Source organism: Trachurus japonicus, chromosome 5, assembly GCF_045865225.1.
Source record: "Trachurus japonicus isolate A0001 chromosome 5, Traja_1.0".
In the NCBI taxonomy this organism is placed as follows: Eukaryota; Metazoa; Chordata; class Actinopteri; order Carangiformes; family Carangidae; genus Trachurus; species Trachurus japonicus.
Genome location: NC_140911.1, coordinates 10,426,681 through 10,449,394, shown reverse-complemented (window position 1 = coordinate 10,449,394; position 22,714 = coordinate 10,426,681). Strand labels below are relative to the sequence as shown.

The following is a 22,714-nucleotide window of genomic DNA, read 5'->3' as shown; positions in this document are numbered from 1 at the left end:
ATCATGTGCATCCCTACTTGCCATGCTGAACCAACGGGTTCCACCAAGAACAATATTCAGTGAATAAAGAGTTAGTTTACAGTTCAAGGGATTATGTGTTTTTTTAGCATTTCCAAAACCAAATGAACAAAAAATAACGAGCAAAGTTTCACAAATGGATTTAAGAGTGTGTTTTTATCCTGCAACCAATTAACCAATAGAATAGTAGCATTACCTCCAAACCCAAGACTGTATCATTAGCTAACTAGTACATGACTTTGTGAGGTTACAGGTTTAGAAAAAACTCAAAAGTGGAACACACACAAGTGTTTAGAGTTGCGGCAGCTCCAGCCAACAGTGTTTCATTAAACAGCAAACTCATTAGTAAGTCCAAGGCCATTTTGACATTGGCGTTTGAAGGAAGGCAGAGTATCCTCTTTCACCTAGCAAATGTATTTTATCTCACTTGTGAACTGGCTTTTGTCAACGCTCCACTTCTCCCAACTTATGGCTTTATGGAAGTCTTATGGTCCTGAATGCCTCAGAGGGTTTCACATTAAATTGTCTGTGAATTGGTTTGTGTCTGCAAAGCCGACGAAATTCACTGCTCATGTTTTTCCAGCGACTCAGTCCAGTTGTTTCTCTTTCTCTCTCTGAGCGAGACATTGTTAAAACCCAGCTGTGCAGAGACCTTAGTTGCCATTCCACACTGATTAAAAGCCAGCCCAGACCTGACCACTTTTAGGCGATTGTGGTGTGCCTCTGTGGAAGGGTCAAAACTTTGATTTTCATACATTGGTAATATTTTCAGAGTATGAACGTTGCATATGAAATGTGTTACCCCTTTTTACTGTATAATGTCAAAAACAGAGCTCCAGTCCTCCTACGCAGGCAACAATGCGGCTTTCTGCCTCCACTAACTCAGTAGACTCACATGCTGCTTTTTACTTTTAGCATTGTTTTTGTGTCAAAGTTGGCATTCCTGTAATATTAAAACATTCTTGTACAACCCTGACCTGAGAGGATGTGATTAACAATGAGGTGCCACAAGAGAGGAACGTGATGAAATTTTCCGCCATTTTGGCTCACTTATGAAATTACTTTGACTCCTCCACTGGGTGCTATGCTATGTCTGTTTTTAGTCTTTTTTTTATACATAAGAGGAGTTTTGATTTATATTGTGTCCTTTTTTTGTAATCTGAGCCACACTGAGTTGGATAAGGATCATGTATTTGTTGCTCAGAGGCAGAGGTCAGTTCTTATTGCAGGTATATCATCTGTAAAGAGGCTGTATAAGCGTCAAAGGGAAAATCACACTACTCAAAATGTCTGGATTTGATAATAGCCCTGTGGATCACTACAAAAACAAGAGGTACTTTATACCGAGGCTCAGGTTAAATTACCATCCAAACATTTGACCAGAGGAGCGACAGAGAATTCAAGTCCCATGGGTGACTCAAAGAAGGCGAGAACAAACTCTATACTAATGTGTGATGATGTGACCTTGGCTGTGGGATGCCAACGCAGGATTCAGACTGGATTGAAATTGAACCTCAGGGTGACCTGGGTGGGAGTAAATGTGAAAAACATGACAGAAAGAGCAAGTGCGAGAAAAGCTGATCTCTTTTAGTTTTCTTGCCTTCCCCGATGTGTCTGCAGGCTTGGGTATAAAGGAACCATGAAGCATGAAACTCCAGAGATATCACTGAGAGCCTGGACATTTCTCTTAAACTGCATGGACAGCAGAACTGCACAGGCCTTATCAAAAATGACAAAATGCGGGGTAATGTTGCTGCGGTCTGACACTGACAGACATAATGTTTTATTCTAAAGCAAGAACACTGACATGTAACTTCAGGCTGTACTGTCCCCTCATAGACTGGTGTCTTTGCTTTTATATCTGACCAAGGAATGACTATTTCCTGGGGATTTAATCTAAAGGAATCCTAACCATCTGACATGGGATATTTCCTGTACCTCTGAAGGCATCCATTCCTAAACAGAAATGTACACAGAAAGAGACTCACGGTATGGTTTGAATGGCCAAAGGCACACAGACAGTGAGGACAGCGTGACGCAGCACAAACCTTCACCACTAAAAACAGCATGAACCAAGTAACCACGGCCGGGACGAGCAATGAGTGATGGTCCAATTTACTGCTGCAGCCAAATAGTAAATTAATTTAATGCTGACTTAGAGGATTTTGTTTTTGGACTGCCCAGACCAGGAGCATGAATGCAGCATTAAAAAAAGTTAAAAGAAAATGTCTTGATCTGTGTCATGGGGAATCAAATCAATTCATCGGTCCACATGCTGTCAGATCTGTTACTCTTTCTGCTGTCTCGCTACATAAACAGCTGGATAAGAAGTTAATCTGCTGCCCCTGTTGTTTGGCATGACACAAATGACAACAGTCAAGAATATTGCATTTTCCAAACTAAATGGGGATTTTTTTTTTTTTTAATACATACATTCAATCTGTCATTACCTCCCTTTACTGTATGCCAAGATCTGACACTTGAACTTTAGGTTTCTTGGCTGGTGTAATTTCATTTGAATATAGCCAGGTTTATGTAATTACATGTTACATGTTTAATCAAGCGTGGACATGCTACAGTAGATGCAAAAAAAAGTTGCAGCAAAGCTATGGCCTCGCTCGCTGTGTTTTACACTGAGTTTGAGAAAAGCTTGAAATGATTACGAATGTGCCTCATAAGAGGATCTGCTTATGAAGTCAATATGATGAGGCCAGACAAAGCTAACATCAAATTGCTCATATCCTTTTTCCCTTTATGTGTAAACAGCCGGCATTTTCACAGGCCGCAGTGCTTGATTATTGTATATTGCTACATTTTGTTGGTTTTCATGATTATAGTTATGGCATACACCATATTGTGTTGTTTACAGTTTTAGAAGAAGGTTCCTGTGGTTCTTCCATATTGTGAGAAACAGCTCATCTGTTCCTTGTTCTCTGTGCTTGAAGCTGCACATAAACCAATCTGCGATATATTTAAAGCAAAATCCTTCCCTTCACAACTGTTTCAGACTTGATGTGATCACATATAAACACGTATAAACTGCTCTTGATCATCTCATTTCTAACATTTTTCTAATTAGACGAGGTGGTTACGTCAAAGAGTCTCAGTCATGCTTCATCTAAAATTCATTGTGTTACTTATGGTGTAATGCAGACATGTGATTCTTGTGCATATGAAGATATTTATTTGCACAGGGTATGTTGTCAGTCAGAGCCATCACAGTCATTACCCAGTGCCATTCACCCTGCTGAGTTAAAACCATAATGCGATTATTGATTCATAATATCAGATTTGGTGAAATATAATGTCTTTGTTAAGTGATAATCCTAAGTAGCTTCTGAAAGATTAGATTGAGACAGACAGCGAAAGCTCACCAATGAAACACAGCCGTCCGTTCGGCTGCTCTCACAGCAATGGAAATATTCCAGGTGACACTTTTGAAGTCATTGCTCCGGTCGTTGGAGCTGCACAGCATGGGTAACCTCAATATTAGTTTAATGTTTTATCCTCTGGAAGACGCATGCCTCTCTTTTTATATCACAGCCCACCTGATGCTAAAAGATTTCCGTCTGCTGCTAAGGACGTAGTCAGATCTCATTGAAATCTATAGAAAAAAACAACACGTTTTCATTTTAACAACCTTTGTGTGACTGCGGGCCTTCCCCTGTGGTAAAGATTTCCCCCTCACATCCAGCTGGGGTCCCGGTGCACACTGCTGTGCGCCTGTCAGCTCTCTGGCTCCTCTTGGTCCCAGACGACCCATTTACACAGTGTCCCTGCCAGCAGGACCTGGGCCAGCCTATTCTACAAGCCCTGACAGCCACAAAATAGAGTCCTTGACCCAGAACACTACACAATATGACAAAGGGGTAGATGGAGCAGAGGAGAAACCGCTCTTACAGTACAGTGACGTGTGGGTTGAGAATGTAAAGATCCCGGCTCTGTAGCTAAAACTGCTCCAGTTGATGCAGACCTCAGCTCAAGCATTGCTCAATAGGCCATAAAGGGGGAAATCATGCCCTTGGAATATATATTTTCACATTGCCACCTGCTCTTGTTTTTTGTAGCATGTAATTAAATTTGAGCGGCAGTGTCACTTTCATTGCATATGCTTTGCGGAATTTCACATGTTCAAGCCTGAGAACCAACACGTGATGAAAACGCACATGTGTTTTGGATTAACATATGGGTTCTTATATCTGCGTTAGCCTCTTCTACCCACACCTTCATTAAACACGTCTGTTTCATACAGCGTGGGACACCCGGACGGAAAGCACAGGAGGATAATGCCTGTCGCATTTAATGAGGAATTTTAAATAAAAGTTATCAGAGGGAAACTGATCGTCTCTCTCTTCCCCACGCACCTCCTCGTCCCCCTCTGTTCTACAGTCAGTTCGCCGCCCCAGCTGTGCTGCGTCCACACAAAATGTCAGGTGGCTAACGGGTGTCATGATATCTCTCTGTTTTTTTTCCCACCTTTTCTTGCAGCGCGGAGTGATTAGGTCATCGAGCCGTCCTTTTGTTAAGACCGAGATGCCAAGTGAGCTGATGGGGGGAACGTGCTGGGGCCCAGGGTAAGGCTGCAAAGTGATGACATCAGGACTCTGAGAAACAAGATCACTACCACACAACATCAGTACCACCATTCAGTCTGGGAGAGGTCCTGAAAACACATGCTATCGCTCCCCCAACAGTGCCCTCCACCCTCTAACCCCACCAAATGGAGCCCCAGCCCTTCACCAACTGCCCTCATCATAATCATGTTATGAAATAATACATGCCTTTCCACAAAAGTTTAGTGAAGGGAGAATGAGTCACTTAGCCTACTCCTCTGTAAACAAGGGAGTTCGTGGAAGCCCTGAGAGCTTTTCAGAATCCAGAGGGCCAAAGAGTTTCGGGTCTCCTTAGTGTTTGGCATATATTATGTCACGTTGGTATCCAGGCTACACTCCACTACACCTCTGCTGACTTCTTCCTCCTCCTCTCTTCAATCTGGGGTCTGATTAATTTGGTCTCTGGCATGAAGTCTATTGTTGCCATTCCACTGAGAGCCAGAGAATCTGGGAAGCATTCTGATTCTGGAGAGACCTGCTGACAGCTGCTGTACTAGTTGGGCAGAATCCAGACCCCTATCTTGTGGTCTGTGAAAGCTCCTCCAAAGCCTTAATTGCACTTCAGATGTTCAGTGTTGTTATTGCTTAGCTCTCACCCAACATAAACTTGCCCAGGACCATCCTAAAAGCCCATTTACAGAATCAACCCCCCTCCTGCTAAAGCTCTCAATGCCTGCTGTCTGCTTCACCAATTAAAACAGTAAGGGCATGTGACATAGCTCGATGTTTGAACATGTGTGTGTGGTTGTACGTGGATGCCTGCAGGTCTAAAAGAGCCATGCGTCTGGATGTTTACCCAATTACTGCTGGAAGTCCAAGTGGTCCCATGCTGAAAGACGTAAGAGGTGAGTAGCCACAGAAATCATACTTTGTCTCCCAGGGAAACAAATGCTGCAGGGCTCACTTGTTACAATGCCAAGTATTATAAACAGACACAAACACGCACACGAGTGTTTTACAACACATAAGAAAAGCCCCTCATAGCATGGACTGAGTGTTGTGTTACAAAATAATCTCTGTCAGTGTACAGTACTAAAAGGCAGGCAGCCAAACTGTTCAACTTCTTGTGCTGTGCAGAAAACAAAGGCTCTGAGGTAATTACAAAAGAAAGGTTTTTCCATTTCACAAATCAGAGACAAAATTGTTGCAATGAAACGGCAGGGATCATACAAGCTTTACCAAGCCAGGCGTCTTGCAGAAAAAATAGATTTGACTTGCTTTTTCACAAAAACTCTGAACATGACATTATTAATGGCATCGCGAAACATCTGGCACAGTATAATTACAGTGCACATGATGGATCAATTTTTCTTTTTTAGCCATGCTAGCAGCAGTACCTTCCGTGTTTGTGATTAAAATGCAAATTCTTGTTGCAGTTGTGTGTTGCTTTTGTCTTCCACTTCGTTGCCTTTAGTATTCCTCTCACAGTGTCCATCATTTATTCTTCATTGTGTCATACAGCACCACAACACAAATGGCTTCAAATGGCTAAACGGTTTATGCATTTTAAAATCCAGTGCTTGCTTCCTTTCCAACTGGCTGCACATGGATATTGCCTTGTAATGAAGACAAATTCACTGGTTTGAGAAAGTCTTTCAGGGTGGGGGCCGAGGGAGAGACAGAGTAAAATGAGATTTTGAAAGCGCCACAATTAAAGTGCATCTCTTTGAAATCCCAGGCCAGGCTTGGCCACTTCATTCAAGCTTTCCGCTCCCTATCGGCCTGTGATCTAATCTGGAGGGGAAGTGAAGTTTACTCTGCTGATAGCTGCTCTCAACGATGCTGCCTGCGCACAACTCAGGAAGGGTGACTCTGATGACCTCAATGACCATCCAATGAGAACACACACAGACATGCCCACAGCTGCGGTGACTGCTTCATTGAGAAACATCGAAAAAGTTCAGTTGACTGAAGATTATGGAGGTGGAGATGTAGCTTTTGAAAACATTCTCATTGCCACATGTTGGCACTGGCTTCACGGCGTATAATGGCCCTTCATTGAGAAACTTGAAATAGTTATTCTTAGTTAGAAATGAGGGGTGCCTGTATAAACTATACAGCTACTGTGACAACACATTAGAGAGTATACGGTTCACTTAAAGTTGTAGTCGCTGCACATAAAAACATAGCCAAGGGGCAATTTCTCCCTACTTCTTTTTACTTACCTGTGACCCCTTTGCTGTAAAAATGTTTTATGGAGAGTTCTGGGAAAAGGGGACTAATTGTGAATGAAAGGTTGTATTTAAAGAGGCTTGTGACCTACAGCTGCCCGCATGGATGTTTAAGTTCTACCCGGGGGAAGACTTTCCAAATAACAGAGGAGCATTGGAAGAAAACCAGCTCCTGTGCAAAGGTTAGCACGTTTGGGAGTTCTTCTCAGTGATTACATAGGCTATTTTGAGCACCTCAAATGTATGTATTACATTACAACCATTGATCTCAAATGCTAACTTTTCAGTGACCCAAGCAACCAATCAAGATTTGGTGTGAAATTTATAAAAATGATATTCCCTCCTGATTATGACTCTTGGCATCACAATAGGCCTGCATAGTATGGACTACAGTGACAAGTGACAGACCTTATAGACCTGTTTTTGCTCAATAAGAATCCTACAGACATTGCTTTTTTGTTTTGTTTGTTTAGTTTTTTTGTATTTGCAGAACCTGCTGCCACCATATTTTACAAGGCTTTGTTTTAGATGTGCACCTGCAAATCCAAGTTTGCCAGCTTAATGGCGGTGCATGTTGTACACAACTGTCCAGTCATGTGCCAGCTGGTAGTGTTTATCACCACATAACGGCTCTTGGGGCGGGAAACATCCACAGATGCCTGCAATGATGTGGTTCTAAACTGTATGACGACATGGAGGCCAGTTGAGAACAACTCAGGACAGAAACACCGGTTATCTTTATGCATTGGAAAAACTGTCCTTCAGTTGCTTTGGTTCCAGTTCTGTGTGTGCACAGTCAAGGGTCACTGATTCAGATTAAGACGACAAATATCAAGACAAATGTGTTTTTGAAAAATTGATTTTATAATCTGAATATAAATCCTAATAGTGAATCCTAACAGGCTTAAAAGACAGGTCAGACCAGAATACATCATTGTATTATCAATGTTTTTTATGTCATAACCTCACATTAATCTGAGTTTTGCTCCTTCTCAGCTATCAGTTGTGAAAATGTTTTGGCTACACACTATCATTAAGAACAAGACTGCATTTGTGAGCAATGTTTTCTTCATTTGTCAGATTGTTAGTTTGAGAACAGGCCCAATCTTATCTTTAAGATAATACTCACGATGTATGTTTGCCGTGGTGTGCACTTAATTTTTTTTTTAAGCAATAGGCTATATCCTTTTGTTCATACTTTCAGACACACGTATTGCAGGGTAAAGCGCCAGCATACACTGTTTTGTTGACGATGAGCAGATCTGAAGCCTTTGCTGTGGTTATTATTAACCTCTTAGCCACCCGCTGCCCTACACTGTTATAGTGTTACAACACAGTAGATACAGTATGTCTGTCTCATTTATCTAGTCACTACAACATCCATCCAAAGTTAATCATCCACTTCCCACTCATCCAAGATGTTTTCAGTTTGGCTTGAGCAAACCACTGTTTTAACAACAGGACTGTACAGACCAGAGCGGCAAATTAGTTGTTGTCTACAGTATGTGCTACTGATGTTGGGGAATATTAGTAATTTCTGTAAAAAATATGTAATTGATATGTGTTAACTCAGTGATACAGTACATATGAGTTTTTTGTACCATGTGGACGGTGACTCTAACTTAAGAAAATCCTGCTAGGTAACAACAACTAACTGGGCTGGAGCTAGCTACTTAACACGCTAACTTCAGTAGAAGAAAATAAGTGATAGAAATAGAAGTTGTTGTTTCATCCCCTTCAAAGTCAAATTCAATTTATTTATGGATAGCCTCTTGAGATGAGCAACCATCTCATTTTCGAGGGGGTGCAACATAAAACACCAATCACATACAACGTATACAGTCATGACAACAGACATACTACATAGAATTTATCTGTACCCATCCCAATACTATGACACAGTACAATACAAAACCATACCATACAACACAATACAATACAGCATAGACAAAAAAGTGGCCAAGATGATCGCAAAGAGTCTGAAACTGTTGATAGTCAAATAAAATGTTTGTGTTGAGCCTTTAAACAGGAACAAATAGGATGATGGACAGAACTAAAGAACTAATGCTGTTACCAGTCACACCACAAACATTTGGTTTCTCATTTTCTTGGAAATGAGATTTATACTTTCTAAACAATATTTTTAACTTTTACAAGAGAAGAGGCTGTAAGGATGAAAACCAATGAGCCACATGTCATAAAAACTTCAAGTACATGACACACTGCCATTAAGTGGGTGCAGTTGGCTTAAACGTTAGCTTAAGGTCCAAGCATAGCTAAAGCAGTGTTAACAGAAGTGTTACGAAATCACCAAATAGCCAATTTCACTTTGGGATTGACTTAAAAGTAGTAGCAGTAGACTATATTTTTTGTCAATCAAAATATGATTCACTGGCCTTCATTGCTTTAATTTAGAGGCTCTCATCTTTAATCAGTTCATCATTGTAAAGAACGGCTCATATGGTTTTATGAATCGGGCCACTATGTCATAGCTGGGAAAGCACAGGTGTAAGTAATAACGTTAATTAACAGCTGCATTTCATTCGTGTTGGCCAGTTCCAGGGTCCAGTTGATGTCCATTGACACTAGCTAGGAAGCTTAACAGAAATAAAGACATCGTTAACAACATTATTAGTTGCACCTGTGCATTTACTGCTACGCCAAGTCCAGACAACTGTCATGTTTCCATTGTGCCCTCATACTATGGTGAGTATATGCTACAACAGTTTTGAGCTAATATCAATATCAATACTTGGTTTGAAGTTACTTTTTATATAACGCAACATTTGTTTCATAACAACAGTGTGCACCAAGCAGGACGATTTAGCATACACTTGTTGGTCCTCTTTGGCAGACAAACAAGTGACAATGCTTTATTCAAACTTATACCAACAACACAATTACAATTTCTTGATACAGTCACCATTAAATCTGCATTATGCTAACATTAGACAATTTATCTCTGTAGCTCCACCGGAAACCTTTTTGAAAAAGGTTAATGGAACAAGTTGTGTATTCTCAGCTGTGTGTTTGGGAGGGCGTGTGGGGCATGAGGTAGACTGGGAAGCTCTCTCTTTAATCCTCCACATAACAAAGACACCAACAAGACTTCCATACAGTCTGTGGCATTGTTCTGCTGAGGAGACTACAGCTCATAAAATCATTACCATTATCCCAACACAATACCTTTTACAGCACCTACTCAAGACCTCAAATCACCACAGTATATGGCTGTGCAGCGTGCCACTTTGCATTTTGTCACTCTGTGATCCCTTGAACTTCTAAGTACATGGCTGTGCCATCATTATCTTGCTTGTTGCCCCAGGGTAGGCACTTCCTATATGGGTCACACCTCACTGTCATGGTCACCAATCTCAAACTGCCCACTCCTCTGAAACTTGATTAACCCAAAGCTATAGAAAGTGGACTAGATGTCAAATTGCACAATGGTGCCTAAAAATCACTTCATGTGTCTATTTACTCCATGAAGTCAGGTATTTGGAGCACAAAGTAGTTAATGAACTTTCTTAGTGTTAGTCATAGATCATAATCATGCCATCCACAGTGGACGTATGTGACCACCCTTGTCACTACAGTATATAACGGGAGTGGCTTGGCTTCACTGTAGCACAAGTGTACCTTGCCTGGCTGATCCCGCCCCTAGTCGGGGAGAGAGCTGGTGCACAGCGGAGCCCATCGCAGTTGACTGTTTGAGCAGCAGTATGCATGTTCGCCAGGGACTCCGCGAAGCGCTCATGTCCCAGCAGTGTACTTCACCGCCCAGAGACCATCTACTCAAGAGTCGAGGATAATAAAATTGGATGAGGCAGGCGGACCGGAGGCGGAAAGCCCGGAGTGACCGGAGGAATACAGTATTACTACAGGACCGCAGGCTGCCGCACTCCTCTGAACGTGGACAATCATGCATGTGCTCTTCTGGGGCTTGGGGTTCCTACTATTCCCTGATTTCTTGAATGTGGTCGCATCTACAGGGAGATTGCTTCTGAATTCAAGCACAGGTAAAGTATCCGCTCCGACGACCCTCGCATGTCTCCCTCATGGAGTTATTTTGTAACACCCAGGGCGCAGAATGAATGAGTTTTGAATTCAGCCAAGCACATGACTTGCAGCGCTTTCTGGATTCCTAAAGTTCACTGACTATCATTTCCTTGCAATGCTGTAAAAAATGCTGTTTTTTCACAAAGAAGACATTGTTATTTACATTCTAACCTTTCGATTAACACATCTGGGCTCATTGATTTGCACCAATGCTATCGGACTGCTACTTAAACCTTAACTGCATCATTTTTATGGTTGTTATTCTGTCTTTTTCTTCTCCCTAGTAAAAGAGGAGCTCGGCGCTTATGAGATTGTAACACCGGTGAGAGTGAATGAAGCCGGTGACAAGTTTCCAACCAGTGTGCACTTCAAGAGGAAAAGACGAAGTTTGGACGAGAGCACCGGCAATACTACGGATCACTGGGCCTCGCCAAATATCCACTACAGGATATCTGCTTTCGGACAGAACTATCACCTCAACCTCACGCTGGATTCGGGATTTATCGCACCTTTCTACACTGTGACAATACTTGGAGTACCCCGAGAAGATAACATAACGGATTTTGCAACAGATGGGGCGGTGGAGGAGGAGGAGGAGGACACAGAGTTAAGGCACTGCTTCTATAAAGGACATGTAAATGCACAAGCAGAACACGCCGCGGTCATCAGTTTGTGCTCCGGACTGGTGAGTTTTTACGCACGGTTAGACCAGCCATGCATGTGATGACTTTACGACCGGGTGTTTTACTTTTCCACCATGGGCATTTAGGGGCCATTATTGCTTACACAAGCTTTGAAAGGCTGCCCCACCGCTGCCTTAAAAATGTGTGTTTTTTTCCCCCAGTTTTGCAAACTTGCGCGCGCCACCTGTTTTTCTGTATTGGCCGTGCATGTGTCATGTAACTTCAAAAGTTACACATAATCGCATCTTTAAGCATGTTTTTCGAGAGAACTGGCCCTTTCCTAGTGTAAAACTTAATTTTAATATTTTACACACAATATATTTAATCAGTTTTTTTTAAATCTTTATTTTAACTATCTATGTGCATAACTTTTTAAAGTTTATATTTGTGGTAGGATCTTTTTGTTGGGCGCTTTCAGATACAAGTGATCTAAATCTCTAAAGAGCAGTGAACTGTGTTGACTTGTGAGGATCCCAGTTCCATTGCCCACAGTCAAGTTTAATGAACACTACATCTTACTCCCATGCTTCTCTCTGGTCTCCTGGTAGTCGGTTACGTCTTTACGCACGCTAGTACAGCGGGAGTGCGGGTGGTACTGACGTCATCACGAATTGGCCCCACTCCCTGGGTTGCTGAAGCATGAGTTTTAGAGTGGAGCAGAAGTGCACTCTGAGTTTATACATAGAAACCACAATGAAGTGACAGCTCCGAGTAAAGGGCCAATTTCTTACCAAATGACAAATCCAATTCAAATGTTTTAAAGCCACTGGTTTGGGAAACCAAGATGACATTTATGAACCATATTTTGTCTGAGGTCTGAGGGAACAGTTGTAGCCAGACAGGCAGTACTACTACTGGTGGCCACAATTCAATTTTATTCCTTTGTAACCAATGTGACAAAGAGTGAAGAGACATTTTATTTTGCCTTTGCCAACTCTCTACAGGTCAATCAAAGTGCAGGTCATAGCGCAGCAATAGGAATAGTGTCTTACTCAAGGGAATGTAAGCAGGAGTCTTCTCATCTTCAGGCTATTGAAGAAAAAAACAGACTTCACAGTTTTGTTCGTGTAGTAAAAAGAAATGTTTCCCAAATGATAATTTCTCTCCCACTGTATTTTCCAGGGTTGTTAATATGACTTGTGACAGATAAGATTGTGCCAAACTTGTATCAGCCCTCAAGGTTGCCATGACGGTTCTCCACAGCTGATGAGCAACGAGTCAAATGTGCTTGGCATCACAAACCTTCAAATTACCCATCCAAATTAGCCATTCACACACATACAACATGCAATCATGCAATGTGAAATGCTCATAATGAGTCTTTCAGCATGCTTGCCAAAAGCATGCAGTCTTACTTTGTTTCTTGATAGGCATCACAGGTCTCACTGTTTTCCTTTTCCTCCTGTTTTGGGACCATTCTTACATGCATGCAAATTCACTTATTTCACCTATTTATGAAGTCCCCTGGAGTCTAACAGGCCACATTCCACTGTTGCTTATCATATCATATATTCTTTAGATAAAGTATACATTTACTTGATTATGTACATACACACACATTAACTGCAGTATATTGGTGCTGCCTGTGGAGGTTTTGCAAGTTCTACAGATGTTTGTTTATGTTGATTCCCAAGATAAAATAAGCATTTACAGAAAATAGATGGATGGATGAAGACTAACTGCTATGCATTTTTCTCTGCTATGCAGCTTGGCACTTTCAGGTCTCCAGAAGGGGAGTATTTTGTGGAGCCCCTACATAGCTATCAAGGAGAACACTATGAAGAGGAACACACAAAACCTCATATTGTTTACAGGAAGAGTGCGCCCAAGAAACAGTCATCTGGGGAGGACTCAGCTTGTGACACTTCAGGTATGGTGTGTTCAATGATATTAGTATGCATGCATGTAATTTACAGACACCATACTTACAAATACATTTTGTGCACATATAGAACATTGATGCAACTTTCCCTCTACACTTAAACTTGCACACACACATATACACAGTCACTGTATATGCCACCAAAATTCACACCTCAAAAAGGAGCTCTAACCAATCAGCTGACATCAGTCTAGATGTCACACCCAGTGTCCTCTTCCCACCTATTTCTCAGCAGCCCTCCCATATTTGTAAAGCAGTGTGTAAATGGATGGTTCATGTGCATGTGAGTGGGTGAGTGATTTCATGGGATACACATGGATTGAGAGATTGTTCTCCGCGCGCATACATTAAATGACCTTTAAATTGGTTCCCACAGACGTAAGCAGGCGTAATCATTGCATCACCCCAAAGTATCCGCTATCAGTTACAACAGGAACAGATTATGTAATAGTAACTGGCCTTATTGAGCTATTACTGTAATTGTACCATAGTACTGTACATTCATTTGCAGCTTATCTGGTTTAAACAAGCAAAACCATTAAATGTGAGGTAGATTTTGAAAGAAAGATTAAAAAGAAGAAGAATATTCCTCTGCAGAGCTGGATTCTTTATTGTAGAGTTAAATAGATTGAGGCTGAAAACAATGAGGAAATCTTGAAAGGAAATGTTATAGTTGTAAAATAATATATCATAGTTAACGCATATGGTTGATCTGCACTGTTTATTGTGAAATGGCAGCATGTCATTTTGACATTTTTCCCATGAGTAGGCTACAAATAGAAACGCAATGACTAAAATGAAAGACTGGTGTGAAACTATCTGGCCTCACATGTCATGTCATAGCCTGCACAGCCCAGCACCTTCAGCTGCAGCACAGTAGTGAGGAAGCTGTCCAACTCTCACACACACAGGAAAAATCATTTGGAAGTTCACCCTTGTATCATCCCATCTCAGTTTACTGGCGGAACTTCCTGTTGACTCTTGTACTTCCTCTGCCTCTTTGATAAGAAAGTTTGGTAGACCCACTGCCATGAACATGCTGTGTAAATATAATAGCAAGGTGATGCCAACTTGAAACTGTCAAATAATCAAAACTAAAAAAAAACGCACTGAGGCTTTGCTGGTGGTCCAGAAAGTGTGATTTGCATGTGCTGAGAAAACAAAACAAAGTTAAGCATTCAGCACTTTTGTTGCCATGTCACGATTAAAATCAGGCTTAATTCCCCTCAGTGTTGAGAAGTTTTTCTGCTCAGTTCTTGGGCTGCCTTCTTTTGGTATGTGTGCTCCATTTTTTTATGGCTGGGTGCCAGGTTTACCTAGCCTGAACTCTTTGCCCTCTTCTCTCCCCTCTTCTGAAAGAGGAGGGAGAGAGAAAAAAGGCACTCCAGGCCATGTTCATTTGTCAACCCACTCTTTGAGTAACAATAAACAAAAGGGAGAAAAAGGCAACAGCATATTAACAATACCCACTTTCAGAAAGCTGTCTCACCTCATGCATCTCCATATTTAAAGCCACAACTTTAGCTTTACTGTAAACACGTTCATCATGACAAACAATTATTTATACCTTGTCTGTTTTTCCGAGTGAATGAATTTCCCCTCAGCACTGCATCTTTGTATATTTACACATGCTCCGTTCCCTCTGGCTTCTCTTTCTAGGACACAAACACAGACATAAGAGGCACAAGCTGAAGAGAAGGCCAGCAGCTGGGGTGACCACCGTGTCCAACGCAGCCCCTGTCGTCAGCGCTGGTATATTCAGTGATGTGGAGTCATTGAGTTCTGGCCTGGCCAACAATGTTTTACTCAGATCAGAGAGTGACAGCGCTGGTGCTAGACCATCAAATGATAGCAGTGGTGACTCAGGACCTCACAGGAGATCAAAACGCTTTCTCTCCTACCCGCGCTTCGTTGAAGTCATGCTGGTGGCCGACAGCAAAATGGTGGAGCATCATGGCAGCAACCTACAGCACTACATACTCACATTAATGTCCATAGTAAGTTCTGCTCTGGCCAATGGCTTCATGGCTGCTAGTAGATTGTTTGGCTGGCAGAAGTGGTTGACTGGGAGATAGAGCAGTGCATGTCTTTATTCCTGTTCACACATGAATGGATTGTAGCTACGTATATGCACATTGGTTAGATCAATGTATGTACCTGTCCCGCTTTGGTGTTTGTGCTGCAAGTCAGTTAGGCAGCACTTGGAGGTGGGCCATGGGAGGGAAAAGGGCAGCCTAGGGCAGGGGTAAACACCACTTTCAAACAGCCAGGGGGAAGAGAGGGCAGCTTGAGGGAGAGCCTGTCTGACAGCTGTGATGAATGTTAAAAAATAAGCTCAGGTATGTCACATAGGCAGCATACTCTCGGCCACTTCAAATACCAACTTCCGCAGGCGTCTGGGGCCGACAGTCCTCAGGGGGAGACCGAGATGACCTATATTTTGTTCTTGGCGAAAGCTGCCTTCTCCGCAGGGGCTTAGGCCATTATCAACTTGATTCTCCAATCAACCAAATTCTCCTGTACTTGCTTGAAACCGCAGGAAGGTAGTCCTTGATAGAGATGGTCAGATTTCAGCTGCATTAAGCTAAAGAAAGTGTTGTAACATATTGAGACTAGTCTTCAAATTGAACGTTTACTTTATTTGGTTCAGAGGTTTGAGCGTGTGTTTTGTTTCCTCTATTCAGGTGTCTTCCATCTACAAGGATCCCAGCATTGGCAACCTGATTAACATTGTCATTGTAAAGTTAGTCATAATAAACAACGAGCTGGTAAGAATACCACATTTCCTTTTATCTCTATGCGTACCAACAAGTAAATGATGTACAGTACACACTTGTCAAATCAATGATCCCTGTTTTCACTTCTTTTTGTCAGGATGGTCCAGTCATTTCATTCAATGCACAGACCACTTTAAAGAACTTCTGCATTTGGCAGCAGAGTCAGAACATCCTGGATGATAACCACCATTCCCACCACGACACTGCAATCCTCATCACCAGGTGCAAAAAGACATCAAAGCTTTCTCCCGATTTCAGCTCTGCAATAAATATAGAATGACTTTGAGAATAAATGGCATCAAAGACTTCAAATGGGGTCCAGATGCCTGATGAGTGGAGAACTGCTTTTTTTGGGGGGAAATAACCTAAATAAGGAAAACAGCCTGAGGGTCTTCTTTTGTTTACTGCCACTGACCATGACCCATTATCTTTGTCCCCTCCACAGGCAGGACATCTGCAGAGCGAGAGATAAGTGTGACACCTTGGGTAAGTGGGGGTTTTTAAAGAAATTGATTGATAAACTGATGGAGAGTGATTATGTTAACAGGAAACTGAAATGGCTCTGTTGTTATTTAGGGCTTGCAGAGTTGGGGACGGTGTGTGATCCATACAGGAGCTGCAGCATCAGTGAGGACAATGGACTCAGCACTGCCTTCACTATTGCCCATGAACTTGGCCATGTGTAAGTACATTATATCTCAGCTGGTACTGAATGTTTACCTCAGTGAAAGCTTTGGCCCGAGTGAGACACTGGTACAGCTTCAAAAGTCTTTCTGAGAATCCAAAAATACCTCACCAGCAGATGGAGATCAAGGTATCTGGCGCCTTTGGACCACACACCACTTGTACATTCCTCCTTCTTCTCTCAGTAATTTCTGATGCCTTTGTTTGTATCTGATCACATCTCTCATTATTTTTCCCCCCTTTCATTTTAAGAGAAAAGAGTCTGTAATTCAATTCTCATAATTTAAGTTAAACAAACACAGTTTTTTGACCACTGACTGTCAGCAAACTCTGCATTGTCCAAAGTCCTGAGCCAAAAAGACTTTGGTGGGGGGATGGGGGGAGGGGCTGCGATACTGGTGACTGTTACAGACCTTAACAGCCCTCATCATCTCTAACTACCCCCATCTCTAACTCTGCAGCCACTAAATTGTTGAATTCCATGTTTATCCACAGCAAGTGATGACAACATGCTTGATAGGTGCTTAGCCCCAGAGCTCAGTGTTTTATGGTACCTGTCATGGGCACTGAGTAGTTGTGGCTTTTTGAGGCTGTACCTGTCAACCACTAATCTGCATTGTATCCGCAAGATCATCTTCCTTTACATTTTTCACAGTCAAACAGTGGTTTTACCAACCAGTATATTTTTGTCTCCTAAATGACCAACATCCAACATCATTCTTATGAGGAAAAAGTAAAGAGAACCAATCTTCAACCCATTTTTTTCTCTTTTGTCTGCTAGGTTCAACATGCCTCATGACGACAGTAACAAGTGTAAGGAGGATGGCGTCAAGATTCAGCAACATGTGATGGCTCCCACACTTAACTACAACACAAATCCTTGGATGTGGTCCAAGTGTAGCAGGAAGTACATCACAGAGTTCCTCGAGTATGTCACACTCTTTTCTTTAGCATTGTTCCAAAAACTGCATGGACATTAGAGCACGTAGATGTTTTTACTAGTGATATGGAGACATCTCTGAACAACTCTAACAGCCCAGAATGAAACATGATATGCCAACTTGCGAGATCAAGTAAACACAACCTCAAAAGCTGCAGGCAAATATCCTTTAACGCTGCTGTATTATAGAGCTATCACAAGTATGTTTCCATAAACACACAAACACATGCATACAAGTATGCCGTCCCCCCCCCCATTTTTCAAGGCCACAGCCAAAGTTTTAGGTAATATATTCAAACAAACTGCTATCATTTCTCTAGGTTGTTGCAGCTTCTAGTCTCTTCTCTCTTTTCAACCCATTGAGAAAAAACTAGAGACCAACTCTTGTAGGAAAGAGTGAATCTGGAAACTGTCCAAAACCCCTTTCCATACCCTCCAACTATTCTCTCTTTATCGCCCGACTCCTGACATCAGCACCACTTACTACATATAGCTGACTGCATATAAACAGAAACCTGTCAAGACACATAAGCAGTCTGTACAGTAGAGGTTCTAGATATGCACAGAAAGTTGTCCTCTCCGGCTGTACTGAGTGTGTTTTCTGTCTGTGTCTCTTGTTTTTCTCTTTTTTCTTTAAGTCATTTTATTTTTATTTCTTAATAGCACAGGATATGGTGAATGCTTGCTCGACGAACCCGTTTCTAGGCCATACAGTCTCTCGCAGCAGCTGCCTGGACGGATATACAATGTCAATAAACAGTGTGAATTGATATTTGGGCCAGGAACACAGGTGTGCCCTTATATGGTAAGTGGAGTCGCTGTGCAAAGCTAAACTGTCATGTAACATGTGTGGGTCTCTGAGGGAAGCTCTTTGTGTTATGATCATGTGCTGAAGAGGCTCTCAGCTGAGTCCGAAGCCTTTAAAGTCACTTGCTGTTTAAGCAAGTGATGGTAAATGTAAAATTATCTCAGCAGCTATAAATACTGGCAATAATTCTTTAAAGTATGAATAAGAAAAAAGATTGATTCAGGCTGAAACCATAGCATAACACAGTTATAACATATTTATCTTGAATTGTAGAGGCACAGTGCAGAAGTGTTTCCATAATAAGCTCAACACCTGGCACCGTGAAATAGTTTTCTTGGCTCACATTTTGGGCCCAGACAAAAAGGGCATGCAAGGGACTGACTGAGAAACACCTGGCACATGAGACGGCTGATACAGCAAATTTAGTGCACTGAGTCTAATGTTTGATAATGTGTGATAAATCGGAATCTCTGCCAACTTGAGTTCATGTCTACAGTGAGGTTATTTAACATGACATGTGACCTGTTCATTTTTCTCAAATCGAAGCATTGACTGTGTTTGTTTTTGTGTATGTGTGTGTGTGTGTGTGTGTGTGGATGTGTTTGTGTGTTTATTAGACACAGTGTCGGAGGTTATGGTGCACCAGTCCAGAGGGTGCCCAGCAGGGTTGCAGGACTCAGCACATGCCATGGGCGGATGGCACTGACTGCTCCCCAGGAAAGGTAAGTGTGATGTGGAAATAAAGACGGATGCCTAGGCATACACTCATGAGCACTGTGAAGTAAAAAAAAAAAAAATGAAAAGGAGAAAGACTTTTTATTTTAGACAATAAAAAAAAACCTTTCAGGAGCAAGAAGTAACGAGATTGGATTTTATTAGAGCAGAAGTCTGGGATGAATGTGGAAAGCTTGTGAAGCGTTGCAGTACTTCATGGGGATGCCACATTTTTATCCGTTACATTATGGGGTTGATCGTCATATGGTTCTATGCTCTGATCTGACAATCCTCACTGCACCTCCTTGTGTTGATCTTTCAGTGTTTCCAGTGACTCATGACCATTAAATTGTTCACAGGCTTTTTAACTTAGAGTGCATGATGACAAAAGAAAACATGTTTCCTAACATTTGCCAAAAATAAGAGCACTATTGACACATGTGTAAACTTTAGTAATTGCATGTGGCTGGTGGTGTAAGTAGGTGGTGTGAAGTTGTGAATGATACTTACTTTTTAGGCAACTGTCTTAGTGTAGCTTTTAATTAGGACTTTCTTACTAACCCCATCGCTTCCTGCCACAAAGACTGAGCAGACATGAAAGCGTCAAAGTCCAAAGATACACACACATGTTGGAACCTTTTCGTGTTTACACCAACCTCTCATCCCATGCTTTACAAGAGTGAACAACACTGAAATCACTTAAGCTTAAATCTGTTTGTTGAACAGCGTAAGAATATCCTCCTGTTATGAGCTGAGATACATTTATTGACTCTATGTGTGACGTTTTCTTGTCTCCTGTCCAGCCAGACCCAGGCATGAAATGTCTGTTTCGGTTACTCTTTTTTCCATTTGCTTCAGAGTATAATTTCTCCCAGATTAGCATCAAAGCACGGGAAAGCAGATAGATGTGTTGCCAGTTTTATGGATAAGATTTCATCTGCTCACTCTGTCTGTTCCTGGGCCTATTTTTCTACTTTTTCTCTGTGTTACTCTTCAATCTTTCTCTCTTTCACTTGCCTTCATTCATTTGTCTTCTCTCTTTTCCCTTCCTCTCTCCCATTGCAGCACTGCAAACATGGCCTGTGTATAGCCAAAGAGCATGATGCCACACCTGTGGAGGGGGCATGGGGAGTTTGGAGCCCTTTCGGTACCTGCTCACGGACATGTGGCGGGGGCATCAAGATTGCCGTGCGAGAGTGCAACCGACCCGTGTGAGTAGTCCCTCTCTTTGTAGTCATGCATGCCCACTGGACCTTGTCTCCATCTCAGCTGCCAAAGTCAATGTTCCATAGATCAATTTTCCTTAAGGGGATTCTTTCCATAGCTAGTGTTCATCAAGACAGGCTCTCAGATGGCTCAGTTGGTTGTTTCCTGGGAAATACAGAGATCACTGAGTCTTCTTGAATGTTGCCTTTCATCCTGGTTTAATGGACAGATAGAAAAGAACTGGGCGTGATGAAAATGAATCTCTATAAGTAGGCAGTAGTGGGGAAAAAATGCTCGCTAAAGCATCCACTTAAAATGTTTACTAAATTAGACCTATGATTGTCCACTCCCTTCTTCGAATTCACTCCCAGGCCCAGGAATGGAGGAATGTATTGTGTTGGTCGCCGGATGAAGTTTCGTTCCTGTAACTCTGAGCCCTGCTCCAAGCAGAAGAAGGACTTCAGGGAGGAGCAGTGTGCTGCTTTTGATGGCAGGCACTTCAACATCAACGGTCTACCTCCAAATGTTCGCTGGGTGCCCAAGTACAGCGGAAGTGAGGATCTTTTTTTTTTTTTTTTGAGCTCATAATTAGAAGATATAATATAAGTTTTGTATTGTTTTCTATCAGTATTAAGTATTAATCTATGACTGTGTTCCCCTCTCTGTCAGTCTTGATGAAAGACAGGTGTAAGCTGTTCTGCAGGGTGGCAGGCAGCACGGCCTACTATCAGCTCAGGGACAGGGTCATTGATGGCACGCCGTGTGGACCTGATACCAACGACATCTGTGTCCAGGGCCTGTGCAGGGTAAGCCTCCTCATGCTTATTCACTTAAGAAACCTTTGGCTTTGTGGTTTTAAAATCATATGGGCAGCAAAAACTTGATATCATCTTTTCTGCATCAACACAGCAAATATTTTCAAAAAGCAACGCAGTGCATTGCCAAACCAGACTGTGTTTATATTCCTCACCCCTGTGACAGATTTGGTTTGAGAGCTTGATTACTAACACACCATACACATCAATATGCTTCTCGAAAGAAGCAGTGGGCTGCGCTGTGTACAATTTGAACCACACACAGTGTTTTGGTTAGGTTGTGGTTTAGTTAGTTTCCCTTCCAGCCTTGGCAAGTTTTGATCCGTGCTGCTGCACTGAAACTTAGCTCTTCATCTTTGGTAGAAATCAAAAATGTCTCTCCCTACAACCAATTACAAGCAGAAAAACCCGTGCCATTTCTGGTGTGGTTTTCGGGGAAAATTTATTTCAGATGGGTGTCAGTAATATGGCTGTAACTCAATAAGTTCTTGTGTAACTATTTGAAGGGTCAGTGGGTTTAATTTAATTCCTTCGCGATCAATATATCATCAAGAAATAAAGTCACGGCCAAGTGGATTTTTGTCACATGTTAACATCACAGTGTTGAACTTTTGCCTGGAATTAAAAAGTGTTTGCTGAAGAAACTCCTTTAATTTTGTTTTGAAAAATCAGCCAGAGTTGCCTGTTTTTTGTAGCCTATCACTGCACTGCTCTTTGATTTCATTTTCCCTTTATCCCTGTCCTCTTTCTCGCCTTTATCCTCAATCCCATCCCTCTTCCTGTCATTTTGTATTTTACCCTCCCCTCCTTTCTTACCTCTTTACTGAGCAGCAAGCGGGCTGTGACCATGTATTGAACTCTAAAGCCAGGAGGGACAAATGTGGCGTGTGTGGAGGTGACAATTCCTCCTGCAAAACTGTTGCAGGCACCTTCAACATTGTCCGCTATGGTGAGCCACAGTCTATTTTTAAACTTTCAGCAAATGTTTTATTGCTTCAACACACGTTAACTTGTGCCTAGACATCAGAATAAATAGCACCAACAGTATGTTAATGTTTTAAACACCACACTCGTACCATTTGCAGGCTATAATGAAGTAGTGCGAATACCCAGTGGTGCTACAAATATAGATGTGCGTCAACACAGCTACTCAGGGAAACCAGAGGATGACAACTACCTCGGTAAGATGTCCAACATTTTGTTGTATTTTATTGGAAATGCCTCTTGTTTGACGACCTGCATGTTTGAGATCTCCTTGCTTGTCTATGTGAATGACAGTGTTCAGACTGTAGCGTGAAGTCTTGTACTGCAGAGGTGCTGGCATGTAGTGTGCCAGAACGAGGC

General features: G+C 42.0%; 1 protein-coding gene across 1 annotated transcript in view; it reads left to right on the top strand.

Annotated features, from left to right (window-relative positions):
- Window positions 1–10,503: 10,503 nt before the first annotated feature.
- The window catches only part of adamts9 (ADAM metallopeptidase with thrombospondin type 1 motif, 9), a 41,289-nt gene continuing 29,078 nt past the window's right edge, over window positions 10,504–22,714 (top strand). Inside the window, exons 1-16 of the mRNA XM_085776118.1 lie at window positions 10,504–10,821; window positions 11,146–11,546; window positions 13,252–13,414; window positions 15,086–15,423; window positions 16,111–16,194; window positions 16,301–16,425; window positions 16,649–16,689; window positions 16,780–16,885; window positions 17,669–17,815; window positions 18,491–18,632; window positions 19,253–19,357; window positions 20,415–20,560; window positions 20,927–21,108; window positions 21,225–21,361; window positions 22,202–22,319; window positions 22,456–22,551. Of these exons, the coding sequence (XP_085632244.1) occupies window positions 10,725–10,821; window positions 11,146–11,546; window positions 13,252–13,414; window positions 15,086–15,423; window positions 16,111–16,194; window positions 16,301–16,425; window positions 16,649–16,689; window positions 16,780–16,885; window positions 17,669–17,815; window positions 18,491–18,632; window positions 19,253–19,357; window positions 20,415–20,560; window positions 20,927–21,108; window positions 21,225–21,361; window positions 22,202–22,319; window positions 22,456–22,551 (2,428 nt within the window). The 5' untranslated portion in view covers window positions 10,504–10,724. The remainder of the gene's footprint in view (window positions 10,822–11,145; window positions 11,547–13,251; window positions 13,415–15,085; window positions 15,424–16,110; window positions 16,195–16,300; window positions 16,426–16,648; window positions 16,690–16,779; window positions 16,886–17,668; window positions 17,816–18,490; window positions 18,633–19,252; window positions 19,358–20,414; window positions 20,561–20,926; window positions 21,109–21,224; window positions 21,362–22,201; window positions 22,320–22,455; window positions 22,552–22,714) is intronic.